Raw genomic sequence first — 21,833 nt, 5'->3', positions numbered from 1 at the left:
GCGACAGGAGAGCTGGGGAGAGGGAGAGGTGGGGGGGGGGTTGGGGGTGGGGCAGCTGGGGGGAGAGAGAGGTGGGGGGGGTTGGGGGTGGGGCAGCTGGGGGGAGAGAGAGGTGGGGGGGGTTGGGGGTGGGGCAGCTGGGGAGAGGGAGAGGTGGGGGGGGGGTTGGGGTGGGGCAGCTGGGGGGAGAGAGAGGTGGGGGGGGGGTTGGGGGTGGGGCAGCTGGGGGGAGAGAGAGGTGGGGGGGGTTGGGGGTGGGGCAGCTGGGGGGAGAGAGAGGTGGGGGGGGTTGGGGGTGGGGCAGCTGGGGGGAGAGAGAGGTGGGGGGGGTTGGGGGTGGGGCAGCTGGGGGGAGAGAGAGGTGGGGGGTGGGGCAGAGCAAGGTCTGAGGTGGCGACGGGAGAGCTGGGTGGAGCAGCAAGCACCTGGATTCAGTTCCTTACGTAGATGCCACTCTGTGCGGAGTTTGTATTCTCTCCCTCTGTTCTGCAAGGGTTTCCTCCGGGTGTCCTGGTTTCCTCCCATAGCTAAATTAACGACACATTGTAACCTATATTGAATCAAACACCCCAGTGCTGAAACATTACCTGCAAATAATTCACTTGGGATCACACAGCAGTCGTAACAGCAGGATCAGCAGCAACATCCCCTACTCCGAAGAGGTGGCAGGGCCCTGTTAAAAACGAGCTGTGACCGAGCGAGGCTCTCCGGGGTGACCCAGCGGGGTGACAACGACCCCAGTCTTCCCATGCTGCCCGGCACGCCACGCGGCATCACCGCCACGCGCTGCCGCTCGAGCCGCCAACTCGAAACGGTCACAGTTGTCGCCACGTAAGTTTTGGACGGCTGCGGCATTCGTCAAGGAGACAACTGTACACCGGTGTCATCCTTGTGTTGAGAAGTCCCCGACGACTCGCTCGGAGACGGCTTGACGGTTAAGGGCTTTCGCCGTAAGTTTACTAAAGATATAACAATACACGAGGGTATACAACTCCCAGGGGTTAGGGATCCCGGGCTAGGTCCCACTGGGTCCCGACACAGCCGGCTGCCCTGTGCCGTCTCCTCTGCGCCGGCCGTGGGATCAGCCAACACGGCCGACCGAGGAGCACAGCCACGTCCAGCCCTGGCACTGTGCTATTCCCTATCCCTACCCTCTTGACCCTGGCTCCCCGTTCCACCCTCTTCCGACCCTAGACTCCAGCTATGACCCCACTTACGTCACAGGGTCCCCCCTTTATACTAGAGGAGCTGTGATGTCATTGCGCCGCCCAGAGCGCATGACACCACGTCCCGTGACGTCATCGCACTGGACAGCGCACATGACGCCACGTCCCTATTCTACTCCTCTACACTTGTTAGGCATCACCAGCATGGCATGAGCCATCGTGGCCTACTGCTGCCTCGTGCCACAGGGCGTCTCTGTTGATGAGCCGTCGCCGATCACTGTGGGGAAAAACGCAACGCATTCAGACGACATTGCCGTACAAAATAAAAAACCTATACGTGACATGTAAAAGATGACGTTTCGGGCAATGATCCTTGTTCATATGTGCTCTGTCAAAGGGCCATTTCCCTGGCCACAACTTAACTCATCGTCCTTTCAATAACTGCCTCTCATATTTTCTTTTAGGGTCACAATGTAGCGATTGTTGAAAGTGTGGAGGGGTTTTTTGTTAGTTGTGTTTGTGCACCACTGCCACAAAAACAGCAACAGCAGCGAGCATCACCAGAGACGTCCCTTCTCTAACTGTGGGCAGTTTTCCACTGCCCACGCGTGGCGATAAACGAGCCCCAACACTGCCTGTGTAAACGATAAGGCGCACACACTCACCAAACCCAGCTCGGTGCATCTGTGGGACGGGAGCTGTCACCGGAGCAACCACCACGGCCCTGTGCAGGAACGTGGAGGGCTCTCCCCGGCCACGCGTCCGTCCCCACGCTGCCCCCACCCCCACTGCCACACGCACAGTACAGGAGCTTACCAGACACACACGCAGAGTACAGGAGCTTACCAGACACACACACAGTACAGGAGCTTACCAGTCACACACACACACAGTACAGCTTACCAGACACACACACAGTACAGGAGCTTACCAGTCACACACACACACAGTACAGGAGCTCACCAGACACACACACAGTACAGGAGCTTACCAGTCACACACACACAGTACAGGAGCTCACCAGAGACACAGTACAGGAGCTTACCAGACACACACACAGTACAGGAGCTCACCAGAGACACAGTACAGGAGCTTACCAGACACACACACAGTACAGGAGCTTACCAGACACACACACACAGTACAGGAGCTTACCAGTCACACACACAGTACAGGAGCTTACCAGACACACACACACAGTGCAGGAGCTTACCAGACACACACACACAGTGCAGGAGCTTACCAGACACACACACACAGTGCAGGAGCTTACCAGACACACACACACAGTACAGGAGCTCACCAGACACACACACAGTACAGGAGCTTACCAGTCACACACACACAGTACAGCTTACCAGACACACACACACAGTACAGGAGCTTACCAGACACACACACAGTACAGGAGCTTACCAGTCACACACACACACAGTACAGGAGCTTACCAGTCACACACAGTACAGGAGCTTACCAGTCACACACACACAGTACAGGAGCTCACCAGACACACACAGTACAGGAGCTTACCAGACACACACAGTACAGGAGCTTACCAGTCACACACACACACAGTACAGGAGCTTACCAGACACACACACAGTACAGGAGCTTACCAGTCACACACACACAGTACAGGAGCTCACCAGACACACACAGTACAGGAGCTTACCAGACACACACACACACACACAGTACAGGAGCTTACCAGACACACACACAGTACAGAAGCTTACCAGACACACACACAGTACAGGAGCTTACCAGTCACACACACACAGTACAGGAGCTTACCAGACACACACACACAGTACAGGAACTTACCAGTCACACACAGTACAGGAGCTTACCAGTCACACACACACAGTGCAGGAGCTTACCAGACACACACACAGTACAGGAGCTTACCAGTCACACACACACAGTACAGGAGCTCACCAGAGACACAGTACAGGAGCTCACCACACACACACACAGTACAGGAGCTCACCAGACACACACACACACACAGTACAGGAACTTACCAGTCACACACAGTACAGGAGCTTACAAGTGTATTCAAGCTCGTTGAGACGACTTCTGGAATCCGTCTTTTATTCAACTTATGTTAGTTACTTCACGCTGCTGATAGGCAGCGTGAGAGGGACAGATAAACAGAGAGAGATGCACTGCCACGTGGCAAGTCGGAGCCCCGCTCCCGCGTGGCCCCCTTCCTCTGTTAGTTCCCGTTCTGACCACGTGTCGTTCGTCTCCACCCCTATTTAATACCCGGGTCACGTGGTACGTTTCCGCCAATCCTCGTTAGCCTGCATAGAATCTTCCAGGCTCCCTCGTCAGCTCTCGGGACCATGCCCCTGACTCATCTCCCCATTGGCTGTGGCCAAAGCCAGCAGAACCAATCCTTATAGCTGTCACCTTTCCATCACGTCAGGACCATGCCCCCAGGCTTCCCCCCATTGGCTGTAAACCAGGACCGGCAGAGCCAATCACCATGACGAGTTGTGATACGTCAGTGAGCCGGATATATCCTCATATTACACAAGTTTAATCGATAGGCAGGTCGGGTGTGGTGGGGTACAGTGTGGATTACTTCTCACCTCTTCCGAGATGTCTAGCCAGCGTGAAAGAGTAGACCAAGAGCAATGGGTCACGGGGCTCTTTCGAGTTCCCTCCCATGGGAAGGCACCGTCCAGCAGCAGTGACGTGAGCAGGGGCTTGCAGGGCTGCACCCTGATCGAGTCACTGTCGACGTGACGGCGACCCGTCGCTTGGCGGCACTAACAAAGTACACGCGAATGTTACTTTCGGCAAGCGGAGCTTCGAGGCGGAACCAATGAGAGGAGGCAACACAACTATCACCGTCACCGGTGGTGGACGGTCACGTGCCCAATAGAGGAGTCCAAACATTCGCATCTGGTCAACAGTTTGACATTTTATTGCATTATTTTCAAGTTATCGCAGAACAGATATAAAAGATATACGCATGTGCACGGGGTAAAAGTAATCAACATTCAATGGACTTTCACGGACAAACTTATACAATTCCTTCATATCGTTGACCAAGTCTCTTAATTCTTTTACACAAGACACCTCTATTTTGTAAAAACTAGAGCTGGGGTAGAACTAAACAGATGATGCACCACAAGGGCAGTTCAACAGTGGACTTTCACTTTGAAGGACTCCTGAAGTATTTGGCTTTTGGAACATGTTTTGATTGTATTGCTTATTGTATAACGAATACAAAAGTACCACAAACCCGCCACGCCAGTGCAATTTGTTACACGTAGAGCTCCCGTACGCGTGCTTTGAACATATAAATAAAATAACGATATTTAGAACAGGTTTTTTTGGGGGGGGGGGGTGTAAATGTATAAATATATATCAGGTGCAAAGGAAGAAGGTAAGCCACTTAGCCTCGGCAGGAAATCAATAACAACGCAGAGAGGTGAGAGGTTTAAAATGCAATGGGATCTGTTCACATGCGAGTGAGCACCGCTGTAGTTGGGCAACAACAAATCACGCAACAAGAAAACAACGGCAGAGTTCACAAACGTGGAGCTCGTGATGAAAGAGGTCACCCCGGATCGCTGAGCGGGTCGATGCTGGAAAGTGAGTCCGTCGCCACTTTTCCATATATAAGCGATTTAGTTGCATGCAACAGCGTTGCGCAAATTATCGCCCAGGTGTGGATCCGGCTGAACAACTCTGAGACTCAGGAGACGGCGCAACAATGTCAAACAACGTGCCTGTACGTTAAACTTCTTTCTCACCGTACGTAGCCAACTGTGCGAATCGGAAGTCTACGTACGCACAGGAAATGGAACGCATCATGCAGATTCAAGCGCGGCTTCAAAGACAGGAGCATGAATATTTGTGATAAGCAGCGCTGGTACAACATAGGAGGTACAACCCGGAGCACCCCGGTGTGGACTTCGGGGTCAACAAAACGAGTCCCAACGTCCTCACACGCAGGCATCCTGGAGCTCGATCAGAGAGTAAAACCATGCCAACTTGCGACACAGGCCACACCTGTCCACGATTGGTCTAACACACGGACATTCTATCGGGCAGCTGACACAGTCGAGGCGTGTGACTCACAATTGCAAAAGTTGAATTTCACGTTGCGAGGTCTCGGCCAGAATAATGTGGAATTTCCACTGCCAAGCTCGGGGTGCCAAAAGAGCCGAGCGCTGTCCCGGGCACCCGATTGGCTGTGGCGTTTGGGAGGCATCGCACCCAGCCGCCAACAACGCCGCTACCAAACTACGGTGCACCACATCCAGTACCGCCTCCCGCAGTCTCCCTCTCGCTGCCTGCCTGTTATTGGCTACGAGTCAAGTGCCACCAACTCCAGCCTACAAGCAACCCAGAACATATTTAGTGAGACATTAAGCCCCGGATGTCATAGACTGAAATGACAAAGATGCCAAGAAGGTGAGGCGATGGACAGACAAGAGCGGAAGGATGTAAAGATGAGGGAGTGAGCGATGCGAGAAAGAGGCCGGTGTTTGACTCCAGCTGGCACCCATCGCTCAGAAGAGACCACAGCAGAAGAGGGACGCGTGCAAACGTCGTCCATGAGGCTGAAGGGAAGATGGGAGAACAGACATCCATACAAGAGAGAAGAGCATCAACATGGGTCCATGACGAGCCATGGCAAACACCGACACTTCACAACATTCAGCACTCAACTGTCCACACTTTTGCAGGAAGGGAATTATTTCTCTGCTGTAGTCTGCAAATGTTTGGATCCCAGGCTGCATTTTGTTATTCTCAAAATTTAAATTGCCCACAAGCAAATTACGGAAAACGCACCCGATCTCATCAGACCTCTGAAGCTGAGGAGGGTTGACCCTGGATAGTGCTTGGATGGGTGACTACTGTGTGCATAAACAGTTGTTATAGGCTGCTGCAGAAATACGTGGTGGGCAGCAGACAGTAGTACAGCAACACTCACGGTTGTCCAAGAAGTTGTTTTGGGGTAGATCGCGTACAAAAGTGTCGTTAAACCGACAGCCAATTATTAAGGTTTGTCACGGAAACAAAACATGTCAATTCGTTACTAGTAGAACGCACTGGTGTGTTGGAGAGTAAATCCAGTGTAAATGTTGCGGGTTTAAACCTTACTAATTTAATGCGTCAGGCGGTAGCGGGTTTAACGACACATTTATATTTATGCGATCTAAACCAAAACACCCTCTATTATGGATATTGGTCACGAAAACATACGTGTAAAATTCACTGTTGTATCGTACTTCTATGCTCCCACGTCTATGTTTCCCGCCTTCATCAATCCACACCGAGCAGCATGGTGAAGTATGGTCAAATACACTCAACCGCCACAGCGTGTGGGGGGGGGGCTTCACCCGCAGTGGATTCACAAATGGGCTCCACATGATCCAGTGATCAGACTGAACACGACTGCCAGCAGACAGCGCGTGTGTGCTCAGCGCCATGCTGCGAGGTGCCTCATGCTGCAAATGAAGGCGGTTCTCCTCCCGGTGTTTTGAGGCCTTTCGTGTGGAATGGAGCGGGGGGTGCAACGCAACGACTGCTTGTACGAAACAACTCAATGGTTCAGAGTGTGCCCCTATTGGTTGACCTTTCATCCGGGCAAAAACGGAAAGGTCTTTGTGACTTTCAGGCGAGTGCTGCTACATAGCGATGTTTGGCCACTTCTGTTTGGCAACCTTCAATTTCATGCGGTAGGAAAAAAGGAGAACCCAGAGAAGGTCCATGCTTATGAAACTCCCAAAGCTCTGCACAGATAGATTTAAGAACGTATTGGTGGACTGATAAATCTTGGCCACCTGACAGCCCATGCCTACAACAGCTGGCATTCTAAAGGAGTCTCCCACCCAAGTTTTAACCAGGCTAATTTTTTGCTTAGCTTCCAAAAATCTGGCGAGACCGGGCACATTCAGGGTAATCTGGTTGTTGCTGTGGCATATGAAGAGGGGGCCGGTGTGTGGTTTAGTCAGGGACTGTGGCGGTTCAGGGTGTTTGTGACAAGGCAGTATCACTCTGGCAGAGTGGGTGGCTCTGTGTGCGAGTTCTGTGTAATGCTCACGAATTACTCATTCGAAGAAAATCAGCGGCTCTAAAGTTATTAACAGCACCGCCAATTCCAAACCCAATGCAATCCGCTCTGTTGCCACGTTTTCTAATTTAAGTTTGCCGTCCCGTCTATGAAATGGGCAGGGCTGTATGAAATGGAGTGGTCCTCTGTTTTTTTTCCCGCAAGGCGGATGTTCGCACACGGAGGGGACTACTCACCACGACTCGAGCGCTACCGGATAGCTCAGGTACCGCGGCTAGGGTTGCCACCTGTCCTGGTTATCTTAGGATTGAGCTTGCTGCGTAAAGAAACTCGCGATACACCACTCAAGACAACGCCCGATTGCAGTGCTGGGCGACATTCTCTTCTGCTTCCCAGGACACGTCCTGGTTGTTTGTACCGTGGGGGTGGCAACCCTCGTCACGGTGCCACTGCGACACCACCGGGCCGCATAAAAGACACGGGGGGGGGGCGTCACAGATCAGAGGCGAAAAACCAAAACGCTTCCCCCCCTCCCAGAGGCGGCTGTGGAAACCCCCAACCGCGAGAGTTTGCGCGCCGGATCTAAGGCCAAAGGCGCACGCCGCTTCTTCCAGTGTGACGCTGACGAGGCGTTGCCAGTGACGGAGCCGCCCCTTCGTTTGGCCGGGGCGTCTCAAGAGAACGTTTAACAAGCTACAGAATTCAGAATCGTTATTTATCCTCGAAGAATCCGATGAGCTATGAAGCTTTTTCACAGATGTCCAGACTTGCATCTCGTCTCATCTAAAATATTTGAAAGGGCACCTCCAGTGGCAGCTGTCCCTGTGTGGCACATGGCGACTCAGCGCCGAGCCAATAATCACCGGGCAATCGTCTCCCAGTCGAATCCCTCATTGAGCCACACGCGGACTGCTGTTTGCAAAAACCTGCCACGGGCCGTTCTACAAAACCTGGCGCAGACAATCCCTCAAATCCTACTGGGGCGGGGTTCATTCCTCAAGGTAAGTAAAATCAGTGCAGCGTGTCACAGATAAGATAACGGCGAACATAAACCGTAATACATTAACAATAAAAAGTGTAAAGTAATATTTTGCCATCGAAATTAAATATAACCCTGTTAAAGCATTACTCGCGAGAAATGTGGCATTTCAACATATGGCAAAATCGTTGTGACGTCAGCAGTTAAACACGCAATTGAAGGATGTTACTGAAATAATAAAGCGCTGTTGTTTTACGTTTAGTTCACACAACCAGGTGCTGGCATCCTGGGCTGTATTTGAAGCGCTATCACATGAGACGAGGTGCCGCCCATTGATGGCGAGGCCTTAGAATTAGGTGCCTGCCCATAGACTCGAACGTCTTCCTTCTCATGAACAAAACTTCAAACCCATGTCAGACAGTCCGGACAATGCAGCCTAGGTATCTGGAGCGTAGTGGTCATTTAAATAACCAGGTGAACACTCCTGCAGACCACAAGTGCATTATGTAAGAGACAATTGGATCTGGTTTTCTGGTGGCGTATTCCTTCAACATCCAACGACTAAAATCCCAAAGAAGTGAGATCGGCCAGGGGACACGAAGTCTCCCACTGTTACTCCCCCCACCCCTCCACCACATGGCAACACAAGAAGCTGCCACAGCCGACGGTCCGTTGCTCAACTCACAGGCCCGCGGGGTGCCGTACATCGTCTACCCTCAAGAGACTTACAGCCGCAGAGCAGGAGGGCTCAACGCCGCCGCTCGCTACACCGCGTTCCGGGGGGCGGCCTCGGGGACCCCCAAAGTCCATCTGCTGCTGCCGCCGCTGCTGCAAGAAGGCACAGCCACGGGTCACCCATCCGTGGGAGGGGCGAATGCTGGGTGGGAGAAACTCGGGTGTGGGAGGGGCTTACGAGCTGTGGGGAGGGGCTAAGACTGGTGGGAGGGACTCAGGTGTGGGAGGGGCTTAAAAGCTGTGGGGGAGGGGCTAAGGCTGGGTGGGACTCAGATGTGGGAGGGGCTTACGAGCTGTGGGGAGGGGCTAAGGCTGGGTGGGACTCAGGTGTGGGAGGGGCTTACGAGCTGTGGGGAGGGGCTAAGGCTGGGTGGGAGGAACTCGGGTGTGGGAGGGGCTTACGAGCTGTGGGGGAGGGGCTCGGAAGCTCGAGAGGAGGGGAGTTGGGGCCGTGGTGCAGCTGACGAGGAGTCTGGTCTGGTGGTTCAAGCCTCCAACGGGGACGAGTGCCGGAGAACCTCGGAGAGAGCACACGACTCCCCGTCGTTATGTGTTTGTTGGCTGGGCTGGGGTCTGATCGGGGCCAGGGGGGTCGACCCTCGAGATTCAGACGGAGGAAACGGGGCTCGAAGGACACGGGACAAGCATGGCGAGAGAGGCGCTTTTAGGGGTTAAAGGTGCAGGATTTGGAGGAGGCGACGTCACCCACAAGGGCAAGTGGGGCCTACAAAAGGCGTTAAGGATTGAAGAGTGCACTTTCACAAAGGCGATGACTTCAGTTGTAAATGCATCCACATATCTCGCAAACAACAAATGACATTGGGCGCGCATATTCTCAGCGAACCCTGTAAACCGTGGCGAACGCCAACGAGCGCACGGTCTGGCCGGGACTGGCGGGGAAGCAGCCCCGCTGCACACCTCCTCCTCCTGGAGCGGTGGGCGGCGGCCAGCCCCATGGAACGACCGGCACTTGAGAAGGCCTTGGATCCAGCAGTGGATTTGACAATGCTGAAAAGTATTGTTTGGTTTAAACGTTTTGTTGTCCTTCCCCTGCACCTCCAATTAGCATGGTTGGCTACGTACGGTGCAAAAGAAGTTCAATATACATAAATATGACTGAGCCCTATTTGTCAACATACTTTCAGGAACCTGATTTACTTGACCCCAAGCAGCCCAAACATTAAGTGGCTAGCCCTACAAATTAATCCTGGTGTATGAATGACTGATCCCAGAGGCACTGTGGGCTACATGAGGACACAGTTGAAACGTTTTTTAAACAAAAGCACGAGCAGCAGTGCAGAGCCGTGCATTTGGGCGGCAAGGCCTTTTGGGAACCATACCAGAGAGGGCAACGTTCTGCGCGAGTGAACACAAGTTGCATCAGCTGCACAGTTCCCCAGTCCTACCTCAGCGACAATTCAAACCAGCCATCGACAGACCCAACATGTTTCGGCTCACTCGGAACACTGAAGTTAAACAAAGGCTTCTTTAGGCCCAACTGCAAGAGGTATTAAGTAGTGCCCCCTCCGTCATTAAGCCTCGAGTCTGTGAGAGCCGGCAGTGAGCAGGGCTGGAGTGGAGGCCGTGGGACGAGCCGGGCGTGGCGACGCCACGACTCGCTCTGGGACTCCGGTCAGTCTCAGGTTCGGGTCGGCGCACGAGGCGCCGTGGTCATCCCAGCGGCTAGACTCGGCTTCACGGTGGCCAGGGGGGGTCCGGGGTGGGGGGGAAATTGAGGTGAATGGACGGGGCCCCGCGTCGTCACACTTGAGTCACGTCCGACAGGACCTCTGCGTCCACCAGGAACACGTGCCCGTTGTCTAGCGACGCCGCCGCCGCCGCAGCCGCCGCCATGCCGGACCTGGAGGTCGGCGAGCGCTTGCCTCTCCCTCCTGCTCCTCCTCCCGCGCCGTACATTCTCCTGCGGAGGTGTCGCGCCATCTCGGCGAGTGGCGTGCTCTCCGAGACGCCGGCCCCGCGGCGCCCCACGCTTACGGCCTCCTGCAGGGGGCACCGGGGTGGCGATGGCGCAAGGAGGCGACGATGGGTGGGTGGGGCGGCGATGGGTGAGCGGGGTGGTGGCGAGAGTGGCGTGTGACGGTGCGCCAGGGGTGGTGATGGTAAGTGAGCGGAGTGGTTACGGTGCAGATCGAGTGGTGACGATTGGTGGGATCGAGTGAGAGATTGAACGATGGTGCGTGGTAATCAGTTACGGTGTGTGGTGTTGGATTATGGTGTTGAATGATGGTGGTGTTGAATGCTGGTGGTGTTGAGTGACGGCGATGTTGAGTGACGGCGTCAGACAGTGGCGAGGTTGCGGCACGGAGGAGACGGTTTGAAAAGCACCGTGGGAATTGGGAGGTCACGAGTGGGTGGGCGGGTGGGTGGGTGGGGGAGAGAGCAGACACAGCGAGGTCAGTGTCATGGCCTGCCTTGGCTCACACACAGAGACCTACCCGGGCACTTTGTCCACACGAGACACTCAACAGACAGACAAGTTCATATGTAAGTTGTGTCCACTAAACGGCTGGGAAAACAATTATTTACAGAGTGAAGCCACAGCACGCGTGTGTACGGCACGTACGCATCTGTCATCGCCCTCTACGGGCGTTAATATTCTATGTTCCCACAGAGACCTTGCCTTTAAACATTCTCTATTTGCCACGTTAACCTCTCTGCTACCAATGACGCAACGACACGGGAATTACACTCTTAGCAGTGCTGCCATGCAAGCATGTCTGAACTCCTGTACACAGAGACACATATTGTAACTGTGCTCGTGAAGCAATGGTCAAAAGGTTTTGATATTTTACAAAAATAAATTAGCATTGTTCGTCTTATTATTTTATACTTCATGGGACCTCCTTTGCCACTACCAAAATATAAACCACATTCACCGTTCACATCAATACAAAGTTAATCAACACCACCTGACTCTTAACATAAAACCAATTTCAGCGACCCTCGCGCATTGTCACGACCAGCAAACCATGCAGACAGCGTAAAGAGAGCGTGCGTTAGTTCTGTAGCACAGAGCAAGCACACGACAAACTTAAACAGATGCAGGGCCCATGCAATACCCACACACGAGCGCACACAACCCGTGAGCTAACGGGGTTGTGGTTGGTCCCACCAGGAGTGGCCAATGCTACCAGCATCCACCATGGTGGGCAAGGTCCACCATGGGCGGAGAGCTGACACTCCATCTTTTTATATATGCACTTCCTCTATGTTCATATTCCACAGTTCCATATCACAGTGGCTTTTTTTCAAAATTATATTCTCGATCAAACAAATTAAGGCATCCTTCTTTAATTATCTTTTTCTCATACAAAGCTACCACGGTGCCCTTGCTATCAGACACCTGTGTGTCACAGAGCTCAAATGCTTTGTGAAAATCCCTGGGAGCATCTCCCACCCTGGCTGGTACCGATTGCCCATTTTCAGGCCAATGGCTCAAGGACCCAACCGACCCCCCACCCCACCGCCATGCTCATGCTTCAAAGGCATTCCCATGCAAGAGTCGTCCAGCAAAGGCAGCGAGTGTCCCAAGCCCACCCAGCACAAAGGCGACAGAACAGTGGAGCGACAAAAACTCCACTCCTTTGTCTGAGCACACCCGGCCCGCGGCTCAACATGAGCCAATCAGACGCACGCGCTGCTCTACGTTTTGAAATCAGGCTCTGGGTCCAGAGATTCATTTCCTACTGAATATGTCACAGGCCGTTTTTCGAAAATGGCATAGGTGGTACATGAATGGCGGTAGCCACAGCCCAAGCGAGAGGTGGTAAACTGGATGTGGTGTGCCAGGTGTGGAAATAGTTTCTGGATCACTGGTAAACTGGAGTGGGTGGCACATTGCGTGGCAAAAAAAAAAATCACCAAATCGCTGCGGGGGGTGGTGAACTGTTACACCGATACTCATTTTATTAATCCCCACAAGGATGATGAGCCGAGTTTAACCCAGGTAGGGGTTGGAACTCGCGAACTTCAGGTTGAGAGTCAAGTTCTCCAGCCAGTGTCACTCTTATCCACTCTGCTGGTGGGACCATGGCGAGAAAACAAGTGAGAGAAACGGACCGGGTGTCATCGCTGTTATACGTCTCCTCCTGCGTTGCAGTCGAGGGTTCTTCATTAATTTATGGGTTTCCTTCTATCTTCGGTTTCTCACTCTACGCAATGTCTAGTTTCGCATTTATGTCATTTGGTAATTGTCAGTTCAGATGCAATCTTTTCTACGAAAATTAAACTGGATTCCAATTATTTCCTGTGTCCAGTGGCACAAAGGCATTGGTAATGATCCCCACCCGTTCTCCATTCAGGTTTGTGTAGCAGCCCGGTGACACTGCCAGTGTTTGTCTTGGTTCAGTTTCACTGGAATCGCTGCGTTTCACACGAGGCTCATTTTGCCACCAGTGAACATCAGGCGTGCGGGCGTACGGATCTCTGCGCGTCCACTCCCAGCTCAGGACTCCGATGTAAACTTCATCATCAAAGGGACCATTGGACTCCGGAACACGATGTTCAGGGGGACATACCGACTGCAAGGATTTACACAAAAACAGAAAGATTTAAAAAGTAACCTAAACATTTCCGTCCGCAGACAGAGCGACAAAATCATCTCATGTACAGGTACCATGGGAGGTGGCGGTGGCCTCAAAAGACCTTCATTCAGCAGTGACCAATTAGTGCTATTGTTACTACGCTTGTTCACGATGGAGAGCCTCACTGAGTCTCAAGACTCTTTTTCAGGAGGGTCCTGCCAAGTTTTCGCAGTTGGGGGCAATGTCACCGTGTACGAAGCCAGAGACAATGTGTGGGTTTTAGTAACACTTTGGAAAAAAAACTGGAGAACCACCCAGAGGAAACACATGCAGAAACAGGGGAAGAGAGAGAGAGAGTCGGGGACCGAACCCAGGCCAGACTTGCAATCGCCGCTGGTTTGGTTAGTGACGTCGGGAACGCGAACGCTGGGCGTTACAAAACACTGGTTGACATGGATTCCCAAGCTCAAAATACACGCAACAAATGTGACGGGGGTGAGACTTGATTTTTTTACAATGTAGATAAACGATATAATAATGCAGTAGTCGCTAACTCTCAAAGGCAGAACAACTCAGAGGAGCCAGGAGAAACCACAGATAAGCAGGAAGGCAGCAGCAAGCACGCGGGCCAACAACTGTCCAAGCCCCGTGGTCCCCTATATCTTCAGGTGTTTTCAGACGATTAATCAGAGTTTGACATGTGGAAGGAAACCAGAGCACCTGAAGAAACCCCACGTGTGCGAGGGGGCAACACTCTAACCCGCACTGACCGAACAGATCGAGTCCACATGTTTGCTGTACCGCCTTCTCCTGGCGAGCTAGGGTACGGCACTGCAACGCCCACGCAGTTTCACAACATTTGTGTGATCCACCAACCCTCCTCGCCTCCACAGTGCTGGTTTACAGGCATGCGTAGCCGCCACCAACACCCGGCTAAATTGTATGCAAATATGACAGTTAAATTAATGGGGGGGCGAGGAATAAAATTGTAATAACCGATTCTGAAATTGATTTGTGGTTTAAAATCATCACAATTCACGAAATGGCGAAAAAGGGTAAGGGGGTGAATTGTTGCATGCCTGCTGATCACGTGACCATGTACAGCCAACCACAACCTTGCGCTGCCCAGCTGATAACAAAGCCAGAATTTACAATTCCAGGTTTTTCTAGACAAGAGAAAAAGAATCCATGATACCAATGCAGCTTGGAAAAACCCACACAAGCATAGCACGGAGCAGAGCAGCGAGGGAGTTGGTAGGAGGCGAGGGAACACACTGCAAGCTGCAAGGCGGCCAGCGTGCGTGCCAATGTTCCCGTGGGTTCTCGTGCAGCTGCGTGCACCCTCCCCACCCCATAAGCGAACGGGCCTTTACGTGGCAGCGTGCGCAGGGCCGGCCAGCAGGGGCCTCGCGGCCACCTCTCCGTCCGGCGGGCCGCGCTCCTCGCCCGCCAGCACCCCCCGTACGCACGGGGGGTCTTCCTCCTTCTGCAACGGCACGGGGGGGCGGGGTGCACGGGCAGGCGCGCGGTGCACACGCTGGCGTGGCGGCGGCACCGTGGCGGCGGCGGCGCAGTGGCGGCGCAGTCCCGGCTGCGCGCGTTCACGCGGCGTGCGCAATGACGTCGTGGCGAAGCGACAAGGAAGCAGACACATGGGAGAGGTGGACAACAAGAGGCGGAGGTGGGCAACGGTGCCCCTCTGCCAGGGACCTTCAAGCAGCGGCCCGCGGAAACACGTCTGTACGACCACGGCTAACATCAGTGGCGAATGGTGTCCGAAAACGATCCTGCTCACCCCCTTCACCAACCTGCACGGAGGACCAGCTTGGTGAAATATGGTTGAGCAACCCCCCAAAAGACCTAAACGTACCGCCGATTAGCACAGTTGGCTACATACAGTGCAAAAGAAGTTCAACATACATACAAACGGCGCGAGGCCTTCATCCAGCAGTGTGTTGTCTGTCTAGTGTCTGTTGTCTATTCATCTGGTTGGCCTGTCTCGTACACGCTGTTCACTTTGAGACAAGGTGACACCACAGTCATTATCGTTCACATTACAGCGGACGATAACGCTGATAACAATTAAATATACTCATGGCTGGTGGGGGGCTTCGCGATTCGGCCCCCGGCCTCGGAGTAAATTGGCTCCAAGTGCGATACCGCCCCACTGGGCCACGCGGCCGCCCCCCCCTGGTCGTATTTCACTGCTTGCTTCAATAGGGGACACGGGCTGCACACGGTGGATTTTAGCGGCACAGGGAAGAGAGGAGACACAGATAGCAACAGGGCAGCACTCACGCCACATGGGCAAACGAAAAACACAGAGACGCCCGCACAGCGGCGCACGCGAGATTCGATGTCTCCATGCTGCCTCTCCTTGTCTGCCGTTCTCTCTCTTTCCACACCACAGGTTCTCTCTCTCTCGTGTAACATTTGCCCTTCTACCTCCACGTTAGACCCTTCAAGTCGATTCACCGGCTCCAGGCTTCACACGAGGCCTACCCGGCAAAGTCGCTTGGAGCCGGACTCAGCGAGAGAGAGCGCGAGGTTACCACTCGCGAAGTGGATGGACGCGACTGACGACCCCGTGCCAACGGAGGCATCGGATTTCCACGCGCTTGGCTAACGGCAACCTGCCTTCTCTCACTTTTGGACATGAATTTTCTGAAATGTATAAATAAATGCGTCTTTAGTGTTTTTATTATATATATTATTTATTTTGTACCCCCCATCTGCCTTAGTCCACGACTTGCCACGGCCTCTATCCCATCGTCGCCCCTCTCTCCCTTTCCCCTGTCCCCTATTCAGGTCTCTCTCATCACCCCCCCTGCTCTCCCATCCACGTTCGTGCATGTACGTGTGCGTGTGTGCCTGCGTAATACCTGCAAGAGCTGCGTGGCTGTGGGCCACAGAGTCCTCCACACCGTCTGCTTGAGCAGGTCGGGCAGGAGGCTCACAGTGACGAGCAACATGATGCCAAGCCACGCGGGGCCACTCGACAGCAGCTGCATGAACACAAAGTACATGTCCTGCGCCCGCAGGAACGGCCTGCACGCGCGGAGAGAGCGTACACGCACACGGTAAATACGCACGCACATGTGAACACAAAGTACATGTTCCGCACACACATATAGGCATCTACAGAGACGCGTCATTAACAACAATGCAACCCACACGTTTATACGCAGATATCACTGATAACACAACACACATGCACACATGCCACCTCGCTGGGTATTAGCCACCCGGCGCTCCCCTCGTTGTTTTGTGCGCCACCCCTCCAACCTCCGCTGTTGTTGGAGGGCCTCCTCTACACTCACACACACACACAATCACATGCACCCCTCTCACCAGATGATGCCACTATAGAAGAGCGAGAAGAGGATGTAGAAGCCCAGGGAGCCCCAAGTCACCAGGTGATTCATCCACGTCCAGTACCGCGTGTCGAGGGCCAGCTGCACCACCACACACACCACGCACACAGAGGTACATGCACACACACACAAAAACACAGACATGCACGCACGCCCCCACAAAACACATATATACACAAACACATAGACACAAAGGCAGGCTTTTGGGGCTGTGAGGACTTATGAAGGCCACTACTTAGACGTATATATAAACACACAAATACAAAGACACACTCATACGTACACAAACACAACATCAATGCCACCGTCATCAATGTTAACACTTACGCAGGCAACTTTACCATAGAAATTGCACCATGGAGGGATTGGGAAGGGGAGGGGTTGGGGAGTGAGGGGGGAGGGAGGGAGCGAGAGGGGGCTCACCTTGAGGTTCACCGTGAACACCAACACGGTGAAGATCATCGTCCCCAGGGTCCAGTTCCCGAACATCTATTGAGGGAGACACCGGCGCTCGTCTCAGGGTCCCCCCACACAGCGGCCTGGGGAAGGCCTCGGTCTGTGGGTCACCGCGCGTGGCGGAGCTTCTGGTAAAATCCCCGTGATCTCAGTTTCAACGCGCGAGATCCTCGCATCCCTCCACTGGCCTCTCTGCGAGTGTCAACCAGAGGCCCCACTACGAAGTGTCTCTCCTTGGCACTTTGTTGAAGGACCCAGTCAACCTTCGCCCGAGACTCCGACCCCCCACCAAGGCCCAATCCTAACTCAACGCTGCTCATACTCCCAGGGTACACGCAGAGCGCCAACTCACCTGGTGCTTGTTTGGATTGTAGGCCTTTCATCAGCAAGCATGAGAAACACAAGGAGGAGGAGAAGGCGGAAGAGGAACGCGGAGTGAGAGCGAGTGAGAGAAGAGCCGTGAAGGCAAGTGAGCTCAGCGGCAAGGGAAGGAAGTCTGTAAGCGAGGAGGGAAGTGCGAGACGAGGCCAGGAACGCGGACACGCCGCCACCTTGCTGCACGAATGCCGCGGGAGCCCCACACTGGTCCCTCCCACCCCTCCGCCGCTGGCTCACGTTGCCGGAGGAGCGAGCGGCGGCAAGCAAAGTCGCGAGCGCCGGCGCCTGTCGCTCACCTGCCCGTTGCTGGAGAGCGAAGTGTGGTGGCCGAAGAGGAGGAAGACTCCAAAGTAAAAGACGAGGCCGTCGAAGACGCCGAGCACCGTCCAATAGATGAAGGGCCGCACGCCCAGCAGTGAGTTGCGGCTCACGTCCCTGCGGGAGACACAGAACCGGCCACACCGCTTCACAGGGGAGCTCCAGTGAAGAGAAATAGTCATGACGGTTGACGACTCGGGGAGGGCCCTTCTGTTCACGACTGATGATGAAATAATTATAAACAACCCTTTGTCAAACCACAGCTGGATCAAGCTCTCTCTTTGTCGTGTCCATCGTGAGGGCTATTTTACCATACCTTCACCACGCTGGCCAGTGAGGGTTAGCAAAGAGGGATGGGTGGCACAGGACCATTTCAGGTATCGCTCGCCACTAATGTTGACTGTGAGCGGAAATCCAATTCAAGATGCCCGAGTTTTCGAGTAGCGCGGCGCCAACCACTCTGCACTCAACAACAGAGCCCCAAGCTGCGGTTGAAACGTGGAGCGAAATTGAACGGCACCAGGAGCGCGACGCGCGATTGTTTGTGGCAGCGCTGCGCTCACCGGTAGAGCGCCGGTGTGTTCATGAGCATGTCGGGCTTGACGTGCTGCTCCACGAGGCTGTAGAGCAGGACGGGCAGCGAGGTGAAGCAGATGTTGTAGAGCGTGAGGTAGGCGCTGTCGTACAGCGTCTGCGGGGCGGCACGCACCGCAGCACCGAAGCTCCACATTTGGATACTTTATTCATTCCCAGAAAACTACTCCATTGTGAGTATGCATAACAATCGTGGCCCCCTACTGTCCAAGATTGGCAGGACCCTCTAGAAGAATAGTCAAGACTGGCGGGACCTGGGTAACCAAACGTACAGTAGTCATAACAAAAAAGATAGACGAGGCTGTGAGTGGCGACGGAGGCATCACCTGTTGGGAGAAGCCACAGTAGAACTGGTAGAGAAACTGCGGCATGATGAAGCACACGTTCTGCAACAACAAGAAGACAGCGACACGAGCGGCGGCGATGAGTATGGCGAGAGGTAACCACGGCACCGCCGAGATCCGGGGTTCGAACTCAAGCTCTCGGGAGCGCCGGCTGGGTGCTCCGGCCGGCTCGGAGGTTGGAGAGACACGCAGAACGGTTGCTCACCTTGTAGAAGAAGTACTGCACGAGCTCGGCCACGCGGACGTAGTAGAAGTGTCCGTGCACAAGCAGCAGGCGTAGCAGGAAGCGGAAGCGCGCGATGGCGTAGTCGCTGTTCCTCACCGCTTGCCGGCCCTCCTTACCCATAATGCCTTGTGTCGCACAGGGGGTGGGGGGAGTGGCACAGAAGAGGCGCGATCGTTATCTTCATTGTCGTCGTCATTATAACCATCATCTTCGTATCATCACTGTCATCTTATGACATAGTAACTGTGCTTACCACTGTCATTAATATAACCATCATCATGATAACCATCGCGTCAACATAATCAACATCATCCTCTCCATAAAGATACCGATCAATGTCATCGACACGCATGTGTGATGCATGCACGCATCATGAAACGCCGACTCCACGACATAACTTGTATTAAACCCACATTAACTTACGACTGAATTGCTTCCTTGTTTGAAAAATCTAATAACCAAACAAGCAGAGTAACAAGATTATCACGGGCGTCCCGTGGCTCCGGTGAGCACGAGGCGCGGAGTCTCGCGGCAATACAAGGGTCACAAGCAGCAGTGTGGCAGTGGTGGTGTAGTGGTAACACCTGCCTCTCACAGCAAGAAGAACCCGGGTTCAATCCTCGATCCTGGCCCCACTCTATGTGGAGTTGGGACGTTCTCCCCTCTTCTGCAATGGGTTTCCTCCGAGTTTTATGGTTTCCTCCCATAACTTTAAACATAACTGGAATTTGGCCAAACATCCCAATGCCGAAAATATTACCAGAAAATTACTAATTTGCATTGACACAGCTGCATTATCGGCCCTTCTACAAAAAATTGTCTCTGTTGTATGCATGCGTCTCCCCGTGTGTTCTCGTTTGACCCCGTGTTTCCCATGTCGCCCTGTTTATCCCCATGTGCCCCTGTGTCTCCTCGTGTCTCCGTGTCTCACCGATGCCCACGTGCGCCTCCTGGATCATGCTAACGTCGTTGGCTCCATCCCCAATGGCCAGGGTGATGGGGCTGCTGGACGATGTCTTTATCAGACGCACCACCTGCACCACCGCCACCACAATGACAAAGATCGACAAAGGCTGAACAGACTGTTGGGGCAAGTGCTGTTGGTGAGAACCTATAAAGGCCGGCACAGCACATAAGGGGGTGGGTGGCCAGCACCAAGCCCGGCCACCTTTGTCTCCCTAGCGGCAATGTTTACACATTGCACAAAATACTCATTTGAGGCCGAGTCAACCGAGGGAGGCCCAGGACCAGTTAAGATAATCGTCACCGGTGCTGGCCGTGAGCGGGACTCGAACTCGGGTCGCCAGGTGCAGAGCGTGGCGTGCCAACCGCTACACTCCTGCTTATATGCACACACGCGTACGCGTCTACAAACACCGACTTATACACACACACACACACCAGAACATACACAAAGACCAACAAACAACACACGCACATACACAAAGACCAACACACACACACACATACACAAAGACCAACACACACACGCACATACACAAAGACCAACACACACACACGCACATACACAAAGACCAACACACACACACGCACATACACAAATACCAACACACACACAAACGCACATACACAAATACCAACACACACACAAACGCACATACACAAAGACCAACACACACGCACATACACAAAGACCAACACACACACACACGCACATACACAAAGACCAACACACACGCACATACACAAAGACCAACACACACACACGCACATACACAAAGACCAACACACACACACGCACATACACAAAGACCAACACAACAACAACCGCCATTCGCCACTAAGTGGCGGTGACGTCACCACGACGCTTGTGCCAGGCCATGTGCACCTTGAGGCCACGTGAAGTGTCGAACGCCCGCTGGCAGGAGGTCACGGGGCAGACCCAGGTGCCACGGGTCGACTGACCGAGATGACCGAGATGACTGGCTGATGCACCACCTGTGCCCCCTACTGTACCAACTTGCTGTGCTTTAGCCACCCGGCGCTCCGCTCGTTGTTGTGAGCGTCGCTCCTCCGCCCTCCGTTGTTGTTGGAGGGCGACTGCCTCCAACTGCCCAGTAGCGTCCTTCACGAGCCTCCTCCACTGAGGCCGATCTTGACACCGCTGGTATCAGTCATCGGCAAGTCCACTCAGCTCCACGTCCTCCTGTACCACATCACTCCATCTCTTCTCTAGCCCGTACCGCGCCCGTTTAGCCCCCTCGATCCGGCCGAACAAAAGCTGTTTAGGCATGCGGTGGCTGGGCATGCGGGCTACATGACCCAGCCAACGCAGCCTTGCCTACCGGAGGAGCTCACTGATGGGACTTTGCCCAGATCTTTCAAGGACTTGTGAGCTCCTCACACAATCCAGCCTGGTTAAACCCAGGATGGATCGTAGGCAGGCCAGCCTAAATGTTTCCAACCGGCGAAGATGCTCCACTAGGGGGGCCCACGTTTCGCAAGCATAGAGAAGGGAGGGAATGACCGTGGCCGAGAAGACCTGAAGCTTCGTGCGGAGCGACAGACCAGGTAGCTTCCACACAGCGTTACGCAACCGATGAAAAGATATTGCCGCTCGACTGATTCGGAGTGAGACCTCTGCTGATAAACTGGAGCCGGTCATATGCACACTGCCCAGGTATGGGAAACTCTCCACTCTCTCCACAACTGCCCCAT

General features: G+C 53.8%; 1 protein-coding gene across 6 annotated transcripts in view; it reads right to left on the bottom strand.

The window, feature by feature from the left end:
* Nucleotides 1-4,078: 4,078 nt before the first annotated feature.
* LOC144950040 (phospholipid-transporting ATPase IF-like) overlaps nucleotides 4,079-21,833 on the bottom strand; it is a 41,597-nt gene continuing 23,842 nt past the window's right edge. The window contains exons 21-32 of one of the 6 annotated variants that reach the window (XM_078880014.1): nucleotides 20,086-20,188; nucleotides 19,134-19,279; nucleotides 18,911-18,970; nucleotides 18,554-18,681; nucleotides 17,969-18,107; nucleotides 17,647-17,670; nucleotides 17,262-17,327; nucleotides 16,816-16,919; nucleotides 16,347-16,512; nucleotides 10,709-10,921; nucleotides 8,915-9,013; nucleotides 5,556-5,749 (exon numbers count right to left, since the gene is read on the bottom strand). In XM_078880014.1, coding sequence (XP_078736140.1) covers nucleotides 5,699-5,749; nucleotides 8,915-9,013; nucleotides 10,709-10,921; nucleotides 16,347-16,512; nucleotides 16,816-16,919; nucleotides 17,262-17,327; nucleotides 17,647-17,670; nucleotides 17,969-18,107; nucleotides 18,554-18,681; nucleotides 18,911-18,970; nucleotides 19,134-19,279; nucleotides 20,086-20,188 — 1,299 coding nt within the window. In that variant the 3' untranslated portion in view covers nucleotides 5,556-5,698. Of the gene's footprint in view, nucleotides 9,014-10,708; nucleotides 11,181-16,346; nucleotides 16,513-16,815; nucleotides 16,920-17,261; nucleotides 17,328-17,646; nucleotides 17,671-17,968; nucleotides 18,108-18,553; nucleotides 18,682-18,910; nucleotides 18,971-19,133; nucleotides 19,280-20,085; nucleotides 20,189-21,833 lie in introns of those variants that run through there. The other 5 variants (XM_078880018.1, XM_078880016.1, XM_078880015.1 and 2 more) reach the window with 5 other exon arrangements.

Source organism: Lampetra fluviatilis, chromosome 56, assembly GCF_964198595.1.
Source record: "Lampetra fluviatilis chromosome 56, kcLamFluv1.1, whole genome shotgun sequence".
NCBI lineage: Eukaryota > Metazoa > Chordata > Hyperoartia > Petromyzontiformes > Petromyzontidae > Lampetra > Lampetra fluviatilis.
Note: the sequence above shows the minus strand (reverse complement) of the source record. Positions and strands in the feature narration are given on the sequence as shown.